At 38.3% G+C, this 17159-nt stretch overlaps 1 protein-coding gene across 2 annotated transcripts in view; it reads right to left on the reverse strand.

Annotated features, from left to right (window-relative positions):
• Positions 1 to 2557: 2557 nt before the first annotated feature.
• The window catches only part of LOC145801484 (calcium-transporting ATPase 4, plasma membrane-type-like), a 34191-nt gene continuing 19589 nt past the window's right edge, over positions 2558 to 17159 (reverse strand). For both annotated transcript variants that reach the window (XM_082893178.1, XM_082893179.1), the window contains 7 exons: positions 11437 to 11491; positions 10960 to 11322; positions 6091 to 7427; positions 5848 to 6006; positions 4347 to 4518; positions 3670 to 3968; positions 2558 to 3088 (listed from right to left, as the gene is read on the reverse strand). In XM_082893178.1, the coding sequence (XP_082749304.1) occupies positions 2726 to 3088; positions 3670 to 3968; positions 4347 to 4518; positions 5848 to 6006; positions 6091 to 7427; positions 10960 to 11322; positions 11437 to 11491 (2748 nt within the window). In that variant the 3' untranslated portion in view covers positions 2558 to 2725. The remainder of the gene's footprint in view (positions 3089 to 3669; positions 3969 to 4346; positions 4519 to 5847; positions 6007 to 6090; positions 7428 to 10959; positions 11323 to 11436; positions 11492 to 17159) is intronic.

Consider the following 17159-nt stretch of genomic DNA (forward strand, 5'->3'; position numbering starts at 1 on the left):
TTATACTAGATCTACAAAATTAAGTGAAAGATGTGGAAGTGGTGTTGTAGTTTAGCATGATTTCTGCACCATAGCTCCTGGCTGTCTCCGGATGAGTGGATTGCTAATTACTTCTTCTTCTTCTTCTGCTATTATTATTATTATTATTATTAATTTTAATTTGTTAGTATTTTTTTTTAAAGACTCCTTTTGAGTTATTGCTTTGGTGGTTGCATCAGGGTTGGTTCGAATTCATAACCTATGACAGTCGTTATTTGGTGTTTTGATAATGAAGCTGGTAGAAAATTTTGGAAAACAGTCGTGGCCAGTAAAAATTAATCGTGTTAGATGAACTCGACTCGACTCCTTTTTAGCTTATTGAAAACACGTTCGTTATGTGAACAAATTAAACTAAAATATATTTGAAACTAATTATTTTCTAAGTTCGGCACAATACATTTATTTTTTTTAAAAAAACAAGCTACTTAAACAGTACCCATAATTATCCAAAAAAAAGAAGACCCATGAAACTCATTTGAGGTCAACTTTTTTTTGAACACGTTTGAGATCAGCTCAAAAAGTAAATAAACCATACTTCAATACATTGTTTTAATTTGTTAATTTTTCAAATCTAACTTAAACAACTTATTATTTGACTCAATTCGACTTGTTTACAGTTGGAGCCTCATACCCTTGAAAAAATTAAAAAGAAAAAACAAAGAAGGAAATTCCTATCACCAAAAGTAAGTAAAAATGACACTGAAGTTTGGATTGTCTCCAAGCATTATTTAAGACCAAAGCATATTAATCAAATTAACAAGCACCTAACCTCTTGGTATACATAACCAACAGGTTATACAATATTATTTATTTATTTATTTTACTCGCTGAAAGAAAGCCATTACAAATTTAAATCTATCTTCATACAAGTAACAAATATAAACATGAGCAACTACCAGAAACAAACTTCATCACATTGCAATTGACCTCATTTAGTCTTAGATTGATAAAATTATGTAATATACACAGACATGTACGTATGCACATATAAAAAAACATGGGAATTACTTCATTCTTGTTTCTCCTGCCACGTTGGATGCAGCAGCTAGAGAGATATGGTCAGCCTTCTTGCTTAAGAGGTTACCCACAACTCTGATCAAGAACATTGACAAGCTAATACAACTATGATACATCTTGTAATCAGTATATATGTACAGATTTCCATGAGAATGAAGCACTGGGGATAAATGGGCTATAATTAACTTGAAACTAGAGACAGGGTGGGGTGTAGAACCGAAAGGTAAGAACACTCAACCCTCCCTAGGGTTTTCTCAAATCAATATAATTTCTCAAAATAATACTTGTTTTTGATTTTCTAAAAACATTTCTCAGAAAATTTTATTTTTTTATTTTTCGTATTTTCTTGTTTTTATTAATTTTTTTTTAATATTTTTAACAATTTTTTTAATTTTTAGACACACCTAACATAAATACACATAAAAAGTATAATTTTTATAAAAAAATCTTTTAAAAATTCACTAAATGCCAAAAATATAAAAAAAAAAAAAAACGAAAATTCAATATATTTTTCATGTTTTTATATATTTATTAATTTTTTAAAATATTTTTTCACAAATTTTTTATTTTTTAGATACATCTAAATAATGTGTATCTAAAAAAGTTTAAAAAATAAACATTTAAAATTTTAAAAATATTCACTCAAAATACAAAAACACGAAAACGAAAGACTTAATTTTCAAACAACTTAATTTAAAAAACTTAAACCAAACCCATACAATAATCTGTCTTCCAAAGTTTACAATCACACATGCATATATAGGAAAGAAAGAAACGAAAATAATATTTAAAAAATACAAAAACAAATTTCCAGCACTCGATCTCTTATAGGGAGGTCATTTTAATCCGATCCGCGAGATCCTACCCATATCCACTCGAATGGGATAAATTTTACCGCCTCGACACTTATGTAAGGCGGGAGTAGATTGTGTTTTGGTTACCCGCAATGGGAGTGGGGCAGGAGCGGATATCGCTTTTCCCGATCCAAACCCAACCCGATATAAATAAATAATATATATATATATATATATAAAATATAATTAGATATAAGAAAATAATATTATAAGTCTATGATTTTATTTAAATATAAATAAATAATAGTCTTAAAAGTCTTACGGTTTATATATATGAAAATAAAAAAAATTATTTAGTATGCTAAGAATTTAAATGATTCTTAATTTTTTTAACTATTTGAAATATAGTCGAATATCTGTGGGTATCCGTGGAGGCAGGGGTGGGATTAAAAAATTCCACCCATAGCCGGGGTGGGGTAGGGGCAGGAGTGGAGATTGTCGGCAAGGGCAGGAAATGACAAACTCGCCCCAAACTGGCCTCCTGGCCATCCCTATTCTCCTATGCTGACTGTCTTGCGCCTACTGAAATTGACACTTATTTGGGGTGGCTTTCTTACGCCTCACACATGTCTTGTAGGCCGAATGGTACAATAAAAGCCATATATATATAGGCATCATAGAAAAACCCTAAATAACAGTACCAAAAATAAAATCCTACAACTAATTTATAAAAATTATAAATAAAACTATAAAATGTCATACAAGGAAAATAGAATAAAATCTCTAAATTCTGTAAAAATAAAATCCCTAAATTTGTAATTGATTGCTATCCAATGCCTTTCCGTTCCCCATCACAGGGGTAACAAACTAGAATATTATTTTCTTTTCCTTAGCTGTGAACCACTAGACTCCGGAGAATCTTTGCAATCCTTTGTTGCTGAATGTGAGGTCAGCATACTAGGAGTTTGAGTCGACATTTTGATAGTGCCTACATGCTGGGATGGATAGATGCATTTTAGCGAAACAGCAATCAGCATGCTTACAAATCCAATTAGTATGCTGACAAACCATAGCTGCCAACCCAGAGGCTTGGTGTGTGCAAATGACCCCAAGAATTCAACAACCACGACCTGGAATATCATTATAGAAGCAATGACAGTCACAAAGAGCCAACCATTCAGCAAGCCACGGAATACATTAATCTTCTCAACCTCCAAGCTGTTTATTCTATTAAACACCTGCCAGATAAGAGTAGCATTGGTGGAATTAGTGGTGGCAATTAGTTGACAGATCGTAGCATTGGTGGCAATCATGGGAATACAGTGAAATCATTCGCAGTGGCATTGCCCAACGTTGAAGGCAGCAAATGTGGAGCAGAGCAATGGTAATGGTACTTCAGTTCAGTGACAACAATGACAATGGAGATGGGCTAATGAAAATGAAATGCAGTAGAGCAGTGGTGCAGTGGTACAGTGGTACCGATAGGATAATTTCCCCCTTTTTTTTTTTCAACTCTTCTCTCTAGAGTGATGCTCTACACGAACAATTTGAGTACAAAATTCAAAAGTTTGAACTAAAGACACCATAAAAGGCACATCCTTCATAAAAAGGTAGGATGAATTTCCACTTTTTATGATGGATGCACATTGTGAATTCACAAGACTAGCAAGAGTGAAAGAAACACCCGACTCTTAAGACTTCAGGAAGCATAAACCAAGTTCAAACAGTAAGACAATGTTAGCAGGGAAATCATAATACAAGAATTGGAGACTATTTAGAAATGTATGATTTTTAACTTGTTCTTGGATAGTGCGCATACCTGGAAAAGAACAAAAGAATTGAATATGACTGTATCGAGGAGACAACCATCATCTTCACCACTAAGTTTCAGAAGCCTCTTGCCATTGAATTTGAGTATGAAAAGGATAGCCAGTTGATAAATACTTTGACCAATGATATTCCTCCACATAGCATTGGTGATAATTTTTGTGCTTGTTCCTACTAAGGCCCTTTCTTCTAACTGATCACTAGGAAGTTCTGTGACCAGTGGTAAAACACCAAGAATGTCACTGATCATGTTGACCCACAACAATTGGACAGCAGTAAGAGGAGCAGATCCTGAAAGTTGACAAAAAGAATAATAACTGATGGCAATGGGGTCATCGGCAGTTCTTACTAGGGATGTAACCTAACCAAACTAAGTGGGTGTTTGGCAAGTGGGGTTTTTTGTAGGTTTTTTAGTTGTAGGATATTATTGGAGAAAAAATTTTGTGTTTGGGAAGATAGTTAGGTTTTTTTGAAGTTGGATGTGATGTTTGTGAGAGAAAAAGTGAAATGATTATGGGATTTGATGTGATATTTTGTTTGGATTAGTTTCTTTTGGTTTTGTAACCGACTTGTCTTTTAGTGAAAAAAAACAAAAAAAAAAAACCAAAAAACTTCCTTCCCAAACACCCCTATAATGGGGAAAATTAGAATTTATGTTCACCAGGATACCTGAGTAGCATGCAGAAACAAAATTAAATACAACAGCAACAATATTTATCGTCAATTGGAACTGCACAAACTGTTGCACGTTCTGGTAGACTAAACGCCCCCACTTGACTAGATTTACTATAGTTGCAAAGTTGTCATCCATTAATACAACATCAGCAGCCTCCCTTGCAACCTGCAGATAAATTAGTGATAGGATCAAGAATGAAAATGATAAGGAAGTGAAGTCTTTTTGTTGGGCCAATGAGATGTGTTTGTGAAAATAAATTATAATATTGTGCCAAAGCCAAATGAATTTAAGAAAGTAAATAAACAAGAATCAATGAGAGAGAGAGAGAGAGAGAGAGCAATCACACAAGAAACACCAACAATTTACGTGGTTCAGCGATTGAGATGGGGAATACAAGTACAATGGAGACAGTACAAAGTTACTTTACTGAATACAACCTCACTGTCAAAAACTCTCCTCGGTTTGGTTTGGTTGAACCCACAGTGGAACACCGAAAATAAAGGCTACAGATCTATGTGACTATAGCACTTCAAGAGTCACTCTCATTGTTTTTGGTATCACTTGAAGCCCCTCAAAAGCCACTGTTTAAAGTCGTAGTCACTGTTTTTCTTGAACTGAGAACACACCACGAGTACCACCTTTTTATGGGTGGGGTAGGGGTGGAGGAGTGTCGTGGGTGGATGGGGAAGTGGTGGGGGCAGTGAGGGATGGCAAAAGAAATAGCAGATGTGGCAGAGGAGGGCGGAGGAAGGGGCTAGGGTTCTTTGCAGAACAGACATAAGGGCATTCTATTTGCAAATTCCATGATTTTGAATTTTTTTTTTTTTTTAAAAAAAAAAATTTCATTGCTGCTGTTGTTTTCAAACGGTAATTGATATGTTATTTCCCCAGTTAGAAACTACAGATACTAAGGTTTCGTTTAAAATAACGTTTTCAGTTTCGTATTTTCTATTTACAAAAAACAAGAATTAAGTTTTCATTTTTTTTTTTTGGAGGTAAAAAACAAAAATAAAAACTTATATTGTACTGAACAAAAATAAAGAAACATATTTGCCGAGTTGCCAGCAGTGTCGGCTGGAGTGTTGCCGGAAAGTGGCCGATGGTGACCGTCCAATGGTTAGAGCCCATGGAAGATGGCCGAAGCTTGCTAGAGGGTCATCGGCGACCGACAGGTGTGGGTGGTGCCCAGAGGTTGTGGGGAAGGGAGGAGAGAATGAAAACTTGTTTTGAGGACAAGCGAAAACACAATTTTGTTAAAAAAATTTGGAATCAATTTCATTTTTTTTAAAACAAAAACAACATACCAAACAAGTTTTCTTTTTAGTTTACAAAAAAAGGAAAACGAGAACAAAAAATATAATATGGCAACAGTATCAAACATGGCCTAAATGGTGAGATTTATATTTACAAAAATTGAGTAGAAAGAGAACGAGGATGAAAAGTCTGACTTGCAGTGAGAGGTCCCATAATGCACAAACCAAGTAAGAAACAAACCTCTGTTCCAGCTATTCCCATTGCAAGTCCAACGTCTGCGGATTGAAGAGCAGGGGCATCATTTGTTCCATCACCAGTCACGGCAACAGTTTCCCTAAATGTACTCCTCAAATAAGTGACCAAAGTGTACTTATCATCAGGTGAGGATCTGGCCACCACCTGCACACACAGATTTCAATGTCAGTCCTATTTGGTTGAAAATCATCAGATTCAAAGAACTCATCAATGCCAGTGACTTGAGACCTGAATGTTTGGTATCAACTCCTCTAACTCTTCAGGACTTTTAGAACGGAAGTCTGGTCCGTCAATGGCCAAACCATCATCTGTCAATATACCACATTCTTTAGCTACTGCTTTAGCCGTATTGATATTATCACCAGTGACCATACGAACAGTAATCCCAGCAGCTAAACATGTCTGAACAGCATTTTTTACCTCCGGCCGCAATGGATCACTAATGCCAACAATAGCTATTAATGTATAGTCATCATCAGGAACTATGCAATCACTAGAATCATTAATATCCTTGAAAGCCAAGCATAGAGTTCTCAGAGCTCCACAGCAAAAACGTTTTATGATATCCAGGATATTTTCCTTCTGTTCCTCTGAGAAATGCACAGATTCTCCATTACTACAAACAATCTTATTGCACCCTTTCAAGATAATTTCTGCTGCACCTGTGCAGAATGCACGAATTCCACCTTCAGGAGAAGCAACAAGCACTGACCTTTTTTTGATAAGTGAATTGAAATTCCTCACCTGCAATATCTTAAACTGTTGGCATTGATCAATGAAATGTCCTCCCAAAAGAAAGGCAAATTCTAGCAATGCTGACTCTGTTGGACTACCAAAAATGGTTTTCTTTCCATCTTTTCCCTGTACTATCTCAGAACCACAATTAAGGTATATAGACTGCAAAAGAATGTCCAACACCCCCTTACATTTAGCAGATTTCAGAAAATTGATAGCATCCTTACTCGATATCACTTCACTGCAGATGAACAACCTATCTACCACCATGTGGTTGGTTGTCAATGTCCCTGTTTTATCTGTGCAGATACTGCTAACAGAAGCCATGGTTTCACATGAAGAAAGATGCTTCAAAAGAACCCTCTCGTTCATCAATTTCCTTGCAGAAAAAGCAAGGCTCAGCGTCACTGCCAATGGCACACCTTCTGGAACTCCAACCACAAGTACTGTCACTGCAACAGCAATGTAGTTCAGCAGTTTCAATGCATCACTTCTTGACCACTCCAGGAACTCATTGCGAAGTGCTTTTCCCACCATAAGCCTAGCGGTCAGCACCAGGAAAGTAAGTATGGAAACAGTCAAACAAATATTCCCCGCAATTGTAGCAATACCATTCAACTTCACCTGGAGTGGTGTCTCATTTTCTCCACTCTGACTCAGAGTAACCATCAACTTTCCCCAGTCAGTTCTCATGCCCACTGATGCCACCAGCATCTTCCCTGACCCATCTTGCACTTTTGTCCCTGATAAAAGAAAGGGATTTTTCTCATTTATATTCACCGGTTCACTCTCTCCTGTCAAACTTGACTCATCAACCAACAAGTTGTAACCTGAAATATAAATCCCATCAGCTGGGACTTGATCTCCAGTAAATAGGTGAACAACATCTCCAACCACCAGCTCATAGATAGAGAGTGTTAGAATTTACCTACACCTACCACCACCTACTACCACACCTACTACACCTACCACCAATTTACCCTCACCTACTCCTCACCTACTACCCAAACCCTCTCCTATATAATGAGCTACTCTGCTTTGTAATATTATATATCAATGTATCAACAATCAATCAATAACAATCAATATTACATAAATTTCAACATGGTATCAGAGCAAGGTTAAGCACTTACTATTTTTCGCTTCACCGGCGGGCGGCAACCTCGCCTTGGTCGCCCGCCGGACCTCAATCTATTTCGCCGGACCTCTACACATACCGCTGCCACATTTACCAGTGAGTAGCCCGCAGCTTTCTTTCCCTCTCCTCATGGACCGCCTCTCTCTCTCTCTCTCTCTAAAACTTGTTCACACCGAGAGGAAAGAAGAACCAGGCGAGGGTTTCTCTCTGCTGAATCAAGGGCTTGTTCCTCTAAATTTAGAGGTTGTTATTGCATTGTCCGAACACGCCATGGCAGAGAATCTCCAGCCGGAGCCGCCGCCAGATCTCGCCGCTCCGGACGGTCGCCGGAGTGAGTTGACTCGGACCAACTTGGAGTCTTCCTCTGTAACCGTCGATCATTCCAAGGATTTCATTCACCGGAATACAAATGTGGCACCGTGCATGGCATGGACGGATGAGAAGCACAATTCATATCTTGATGCTTTGGAAGCATCATTCATTAAGCAGTTACACCAATCCCTGGGTTTGCCATTCTGGCGTTCAGAACAGATCACAATTGATTCTAATCCATCCCAACAACTGCCTGTCAATGCTGGTTATTCTTCTGACCAGTTCACATTTCTACGTGATGGCCCTTGGAAGAAGATCAAATTTGAGAGGAACCAGCCTTTACTACATGGCAGACCTATGCACATGGGCATTTTATCTCTCTCTCTCTGCAGCCACTTTCTTTTATTTTAATATATGCTTATTATACTATATTAACTACAGCACCCACAGACTCCACCCACCAAAGCCATCATGCTTATTATACTATATTAACTATGCACATGGGCATTTTATCTCTCTCTCTCTGCAGCCACTTTCTTTTATTTTAATATATGCTTATTATACTATATTAACTACAGCACCCACAGACTCCACCCACCAAAGCCATCATGCTGTTCAATGCGCCATATTATTCTTCTTATTATTATTATTTTTTTTTTTATTAAAAAAAAAAAAACAAAAAAAAAACAAAAAACACATCGACGGGAATTGCCTCTTCCCCCATTACTACATTTTTCTTATTATTATTCTTGCCAAACAACAACAAAAACAAAAACAAAAAAAAAAAAAAAAACAAAAAAAAAACAAACAAACAAACAAACAAACAATTTACAAATTTGCCCAACACTCATATTTTTTTTTCATATCAGGGGCTCACCCCGATCACCATTTTACATCCAAAAAAAACAAAAAAAAAAAACAAAAAAAAAACAAACAAACAAAAAAAACAAACAAACAAACAAACAACAACCACAACAAACAAAACAATTTGTTTTCTTTTCTGCAGCCGGCCACCAACCGACCTCACTTCTTCGCCTATTCCGCCGGCCTTTTCTTCTTGCCTCCGTCCTGGGCGGCCCTTGCCGGTGTTGCCTCCGTGTTTCCCACTCCACTGGGCATGATCACTCCCCCATACTCCTCCACTGCAGCATATGGAGGACCTCCAAATCGGAACATCACGGTGGCTTTCCGCTTCAGCTCCTTGTTTTCTGCCTTTAGCACGCTTATCTCTGCTCGTGCATCCTTATACATGCGTTGGAGCAGAGCCAGCTGGGAGTTTAAATGCTGCACCTCATTTGTCCTACTCTGCAGCCGGTTCGACAAGTTTGTGACCGCCGTCATGCTTTCCACACATGTCTTCAGAGTATACTGATTGGCCTCCACATCCGACTGCACTGCCATTCTTTGCTCCACCGACCGCATCGGAAAGTTCAACGGAGCAAACTCCGGGGCGCTTGGTTGAGTTTCCAGTGCCACCGCACCAGTTCTCTCTCTCGTTGACTCGTTGAGGTCGGGAAAGAGGGTGAGCAGTCCACGGGAAGACGATGAAGCCATTTTCTGGGCAACAGAGTGTTACCGAATATCTCTCGCAACAGAGTGTTACAGACTCTCTCTCTCAGCACAACGAAGAGTTTTTCAGACTCTCTCTCTCAGCACAACAAAGTTTTTTTTTTTTCCAGAGGTTTTTCGCAGCTTTTCTCTGCCTCAGTCTCAGCCTCCGTCTTATAGCCGAGGCAGCCACGCGCATCGCGCGCCTCTTGCCACCAGCCGACAAACGGGCACGCAAGCCAAGACGCCCACGTGCCTCGCTATCATGTTCGGCACACCTTTTGATGAATTGGGCACGCCTTTTGATGGCACGCCTTTTTGATGGCACGCCTTTTGACAAAATTGGGCACACCTTTTGAGGGTGCACCTTTCAACAAGGGTCCGACAAGACTCTGTAAACTGTCCCGACATTGATTCCGGTTAGCTCTTTCATGGGTCCGACAAGACTCTGTAAACTGTCCCGACATTGATTCCGGTTAGCTCCTTCATGGGTCCGACAAGACTCTGTAAACTGTCCCGACATTGATTTCGGTTAGTTTCTACAAGGGTCCAGCAAGACTCCGTAAACTGTCACAACAACTGTCACAACAGTGTCTGCTACAACGGTCCGACATGACCCCGTAAACTGTCTGCTACAACGGTCCGACATGACCCCATAAACTGTCTTCTACACCGTTATGACACCACCATACAGTGTCCTCTACATGGTTATGACACCCCCATACAGTGTCCTCTACAACGTTATGACACCACCATCCAGTGTCTTCACCAATGGTCTGACACGACCATACAGTGTCTCTTATCCTCTTTTTATTTTTATGTATTTTCTTGTTTTGCTCCTCTCTCCAAACTCAAGTTGGTTAGTTTCTATCCTCCTTGAGTTTGCGGGGGGCTGTTAGAATTTACCTACACCTACCACCACCTACTACCACACCTACTACACCTACCACCAATTTACCCTCACCTACTCCTCACCTACTACCCAAACCCTCTCCTATATAATGAGCTACTCTGCTTTGTAATATTATATATCAATGTATCAACAATCAATCAATAACAATCAATATTATTGATTGATGTATTACAAGATTGTTGTGTATATTGATATTTTGTTATGTTTACAATGATCAAATATATAGAAGAGAAGAAGGTAGGGGATGAAGTGGAGGTGGTAGTGGTAGGTTAGGTGAGGAGGTGAGTGTGTGTGGTAGGTAGTAGTGGGTTAGGTTTAGTGACAAGTATAAAAGTTTTCTTTTTCTGCTCATTCAGATCATGAAATTGTAAATGCTGTTTATAATCACTGATTGCCATAATCATAACCACCAAGAGAATACACAGAATGATCCCAAACCCATCATACATACCCTTAGGCCACCCTTCTATGGCAGTTCCAAGAACCATAGAAACTGTAGCACATTCCATGAGGATCATGAACGTCATATCTTGCATTGCCTCCCATGTAAATGTGAACAAACTCCTGTGAGGCTTATTGACAAATATATTAAAACCAAAGACTGATTTCCTGACATGAAGAGGTGGTTGTGCCAGTGTACTAATTCCATTGTCTAGTGAGGTCTTCAAGCATCGCGCAATCTCTTCGACACCAAGGAATCCTAGCAAGTCATTATAATTACGCGACGAGACCAAGGATGAAAGCTTATCAGCATCAATGTCAAACCCGGCTTTCTTAACCTCTTCTGGGGGCTTGTATTTCTCAAGAACAAAACCTGTTCAACAACATAAAAATTGACAGTCACAGAAAAATACTTGAGGAAGAAAAAAGAAAACTTAAGGAGTTAAAGTGCTTCTTATGAGTAGAACTTGTATAAGACAGATTGTACCGTGTACAAATTGAAATGCTGCTTTTGAAACGAGGACAGCCACACGCAACTTTTCCTGGCAGAATATGAGTAGTGTAAGAATAAAGAAAACTCAAATGAAATAGAAAACAAAAATGAAACTACTAAATAAACACACACACACACAGTTGTTTCTCTTTTCATGTAAGTTCCAAAGAATTTACTTCAGGTTCTCAATCTCACAGGTCTTCACTATTAACAGAGAATGAATAGGAATATTGAATATATCGAATCAATTAAGAATGATCAATTGAGTACAATTATATAGGCTAATAGAATAAAACCCTAACACCTAAAAGACTAAACTATCCTTAATGAACAATATAAACTACAAATTCACATGCCCCCTCAAACTGAGGATGCGAGCGCAGACAGCATTGAAAGTTTGCCAAGAAGAAAACGAAAATGAGTAACAGTGTAAGTCTTCATAAAAAAATGGGCCAATTGAAGAGAGGAAGGAACAAAAGGGAGAGTAATAGTGCCAGCCTGAACATGTTGTCTGACAAAGTGACAATCTATTTCAACATGCTTGGTCCACTCATGGAAAACTAAATTATGGGCAATCTGAATAGCGCTCTGATCATCACAATACAACAGAGTTGGATCAGAAAGAGAGACACCCATATCAAAAAGAAGCCACCGAAGCCAAACCATCTCGGAAGTAGCATCAACCATGACACGATACTCAACCTCAGTGGTGGAACGAGCAACAACAGACTGTTTTTTACTCTTCCAGGATATGAGAGAATCGCCGAGGAAAACACAAAGAGCAGAAGTGGATTTGCGATCAGAGACGTCACCTGCCCAATCAGCGTCAGTGTCACGACCCCATTCCGCCCCTAGTAGAATGGTGCCGTGATGGCCAGTAATCCGAGATTACCAAAGGCCAACTTACAAAGTCACACACAATCAGAGTATACATATGGGGCTTACATGTGCAGAAGCACTAAATTTAAATCTAAATAGTCCATAAAAACTGTGCATAGATCAAATGAAATGACATACATAACACGGTTTTACAACTTGAATACAAATGAATTAAAACCAAATATTACATCTTGATCAAAAGGCTTCTCAAGCCGACATATACAAAAGACATGCAATACAAAGCCAAGAAGCATAGGGTATGTTTGGTTTGCATTTGGGAGATGAGTTTTAGAAAAAAAATTTCTAAAAAATTGTTTGGTTTGAGTTTTTCTCAAAAAATTTTCAAAATCACTCTCTCTTTTACACATCAATCAATCACTTTTTCTCTTTCCTCTCTCCTTCTCAATCACTTTTTCTCTCACACATATCTACTCAAATTCTCCCAAAATATCAAATCATCCCAAACTCCCAAAAAAACAACTCTCCCAAAATATACAACCAAACAAACTAAAAAAAATTCTAAACTCTCTCCCCAAATTTTTTTTCAAAAACAACTCTCCCAAAAACAAACCAAACAAGCCCATAATCTTCAAGATGCTAGCAAAAACATGAATTCAAAACATCCTGCAAAACACATCTAGGCGTCGCCGTCTTCTTGCTCGTCACCTACATATATATAAGGGGGAGGGTGAGCTTGGATACTCAGTGAATGATATCAGTAATAAAGATTTAAATGAATGATATCCGAGATCTTATCAAAACAATACATATCATAGCTTGTACAAAATCAAGGGATGAACCAAGTTCATTTATCAAGTCTTTCAAATCTTCAAGGGATGCTTACTAGCATCTACATAATACAAGGGATGACATTCTTGACAAAACAAGGACTTAGAAAATATGAAGAAGAAGAACTCCGAAAATATGAGGAAGAAGGAATATATTTCTGTTATATTCAAAACTTCTTATCTTACAAGACCAAATGACACTCCTTATATAGGAGATATTACAAACATCATCATAACCCATTATATGCCACTTACATATTATATATTACCACTATCTACCACTATCATATTCTATACATGCCACTATCTACAACCAACACCACTATCATATTCTATACATACCACTATCTACCACCAACACCACTATCATATTCTATACATGCCACTATCTACCACCAACACCACTATCATATTATATGCATGAACACAATTTCCAGCACTCCCCCTCAAGCTGGTTTGAAGATATCTTCCATAGCCAGCTTGCTAGTCAGCTTATCAAATTGCTTCTTGTGTAGTCCCTTTGTTAGCACATCAGCTAATTGTTCACCTGTTGGAAGGTAGGTCATACAGATTATGCCAGCATTGATTTTCTCCTTGATGAAATGTTTATCCACTTCTATATGTTTTGTGCGATCATGTAGAACTGGATTATGAGCTATAGATATAGCTGCTTTGTTGTCACAATAGACCTTCATAGGTGTCGGGTGAGAAAGCTTTAATTCTTCAAGAATTCTTTTAATCCACATTACTTCACAGATTCCATGGGCAACAGCTCTGAACTCTGCTTCTGCACTACTTCTAGCTACCACATTCTGTTTTTTACTCCGCCATGTAACTAGGTTTCCACCTACAAAGGAGCAGTATCCGGATGTTGATCTCCTGTCTGTAACACTTCCTGCCCAGTCTGCATCTGTGTATACTTCAACTTGAAGATGTCCATGTTTCTTGAATAGTAAGCCTCTCCCTGGAGTTCCTTTCAAATATCTTAAGATCTTATAAACGGCCTCAAAGTGCTCTGCCCCTGGTGAGTGCATGAACTGACTTACCATGCTGACTGCAAAGGCAATATCAGGCCGCGTATGAGACAAGTAAATCAATTTCCCTACAAGTCGCTGATATTGTTCTCTCTCTTTGACTTCTTCAGCCTTAGCAGCTTGTAACTTCAAGTTAGGCTCGATCGGAGTCTCCGCCATCTTACAACCAAGCATACCTGTTTCTCCAAGGAGATCAAGAACATATTTTCTCTGATTAACGAATATACCTTCCTTGGATCTTGCAAATTCCATTCCGAGGAAATACTTGAGGGCTCCCAGATCCTTAATGTGAAATTCTTTTGCGAGTTTCTCTTTGAGGGCTGCTAACTCTGCTTCATCATTACCAGTTAAAATGATGTCATCAACATAAACAATCAAAATTGCAATTTTACTGTTTTTTGAATGTTTATAAAATATTGTGTGATCTGCTTGACTCTGCGAGAAGCCACAATTGATAACTGCCTTCCCAAAGCGTTCAAACCACGCTCTTGGTGATTGTTTGAGTCCGTATAATGACTTGTTCAATCTGCATACTCTGTCACTTCCAAGTCTCTGCTCAAATCCCGGCGGTAGGCTCATGAACACCTCCTCTTCAAGATCACCATTAAGAAATGCATTTTTAATGTCAAGTTGATGTAGAGGCCAATCTGAATTTACTGCAAGAGATAACAGTACTCTGATGGAATTTATTTTATCAACAGGAGCAAACGTCTCCTGATAGTCGATCCCATAAGTTTGAGTGAAGCCTTTAGCTACCAGTCTCGCCTTGTATCTCTCAACGCTTCCATCTGCGTTACATTTTATCGTAAACACCCATTTACACCCAACTGTTTTCTTGTCTTTGGGTAGATCAACTATCTCCCAAGTACCACTTCTCCTTAAAGCATTCATCTCCTCCATGACTGCTAATTTCCAATTCGGATCATCCAATGCTTCCTGTATATTCCTTGGAACAAACAAGTGTGAAATCCTAGATGTGAAAGCTCTATGGTTTTTAGACAATCTTTGATAGGAGAGGTAATTTGCAATAGGATGTTTAATGCAATTTCGGACACCTTTCCTAATTGCTATAGGTACATCAAGGTCGGAAATAGAAAGAATAGGATTACCTAAAATTTCGATGCCAGAACTCGGGTGGACATTCGGGTCATTAGGATGGACATTCGGGTCATTATTCCTCAGATGAAATCGCTTCCTAGTATAAACCTGAAGCTCAGGATTTAGATCATTTTGTAGTACTTCTCCCCCTAAACAAGAATCTTCTTGACTAGGCACCATAGAATTCGGTTCTCCTAAGTGATCATTATCAGACAGATGTGGTTTTTGTGTAGGATAAATGACATTGGGGAGCGGAATAGAAATATCCCAAAAACGGTCTTCTACTCCACTTGTCTCCCCCTGAAGAGAAGTGTTGGGGAAATAGGATTTTGTTTCCACAAATGACACATCCATACTCACATGAAATTTCTTGTTTTGAGGATCGAAGCACTTATACCCCTTTTTGTTTGAGGAATAACCCAAAAAAACACATTTTATAGCACGGGGGTCAAGTTTTGAACGAAATTGACTGGGAACATGAACATAGGCAGTACATCCAAAAACTTTGGCGGGTAAATCAGAAAACAACCTCGTGCTAGGAAAAAAAGTTTTGAGACAATCAAAAGGTGTTTTGTATGTTAACACCTTTGTAGGCATCCTGTTTATCAAATAAGAGGCTGTTAAAATTGCTTCACCCCATAAATATTTAGGAACATGCATGTAAAACATTATAGCACGTGCTACTTCAAGTAGATGTTTATTTTTTCGTTCTGCAATGCCATTTTGTTGAGGGGTATCTCGACATGTAGATTGATGAAAAATCCCCTTTTTTTCCAAAAACTCACCCAACTGCTCATTGAAATATTCTGTTCCATTATCAGAATGTAAAATACCAATTTTGGTTTGAAATTGGTTTTCAATCATATTGTAAAAATTTGTGAATAAATTTTTCACGTCAGATTTTTTATTCATCAAATAAATCCAACATAAGCGGGTATGGTCATCAATAAATGTAACAAACCATCTTTTACCAGAAAGAGTAGTGATTTTAGAAGGGCCCCAAACATCACTATGAATCAAATAAAAAGGTTTTGAAGCCTGGTAAGGTTTTGGCAAATAAGTAGAGCGATGAAATTTTGCAAAAATGCAACTTTCACAATGAAAAGAAGAACAATCAATCCCTTTAAATAATTCTGGAAATAAATGTTTCAGATAAAGAAAACTAGGATGTCCTAGCCTATAGTGCCATAGCATTATTTTTTCTCGAACAGAGATTGAACTGGTACTATTAAAGCTCTGAGCTTTTTTATTACTAACAGGTACTTCATCAAAGTAGTAAAGACCTTCAAGCATCCTAGCACGCCCAATCATCATCCCCGAGTTCTGGTCCTGAAATTCACAATGGGATTCAAAAAATGTAACACGACAATTAGAATCCTTAGATAGTTTACTGACAGACAAAAGGTTACAGGCTAAGTTGGGGACGTGAAGAACAGCATTGAGATTAATTTTCTCAGTTAGTTTAATAAATCCTTTTCCTGCAATAGGTGAAAAACTACCATCGGCTATTCTGATTTTGTCATGACCAGAACAAGGGAAATAGGTACTAAATAAATGGGAAAAACTAGTCATGTGATCGGAGGCACCGGAATCTATGATCCACGGAGAGAAGTTTAGGCAAGAGAAGGCTTTAGGATTTCTACCTGTTTGTGCCAACAAAACACTAGGAGTACCGGTTGAGGAGTTGGATTTTATCAGCTTTAAGAGTTGATCAATCTGCTCTTTGTTGAAGGGACCTGAATCGGCTTCATTAGCGGTAGGAAAGCCACGATTCTTCTCTCCTTGTTTGCTGCTTTTCCAGTTGACAGGTTTGCCATGAATCTTCCAACACGTTTCGCGTGTATGGCGAGGCTTGTTGCAAAAATCACACCAGACCCGTGGCTTATCATCAAACCTGCGCTGGTAATTTGCAGCCTTG

The sequence above is a fragment of the Camellia sinensis genome, chromosome 10 (assembly GCF_055761805.1).
Source record: "Camellia sinensis isolate YWXY chromosome 10, ASM5576180v1, whole genome shotgun sequence".
NCBI lineage: Eukaryota > Viridiplantae > Streptophyta > Magnoliopsida > Ericales > Theaceae > Camellia > Camellia sinensis.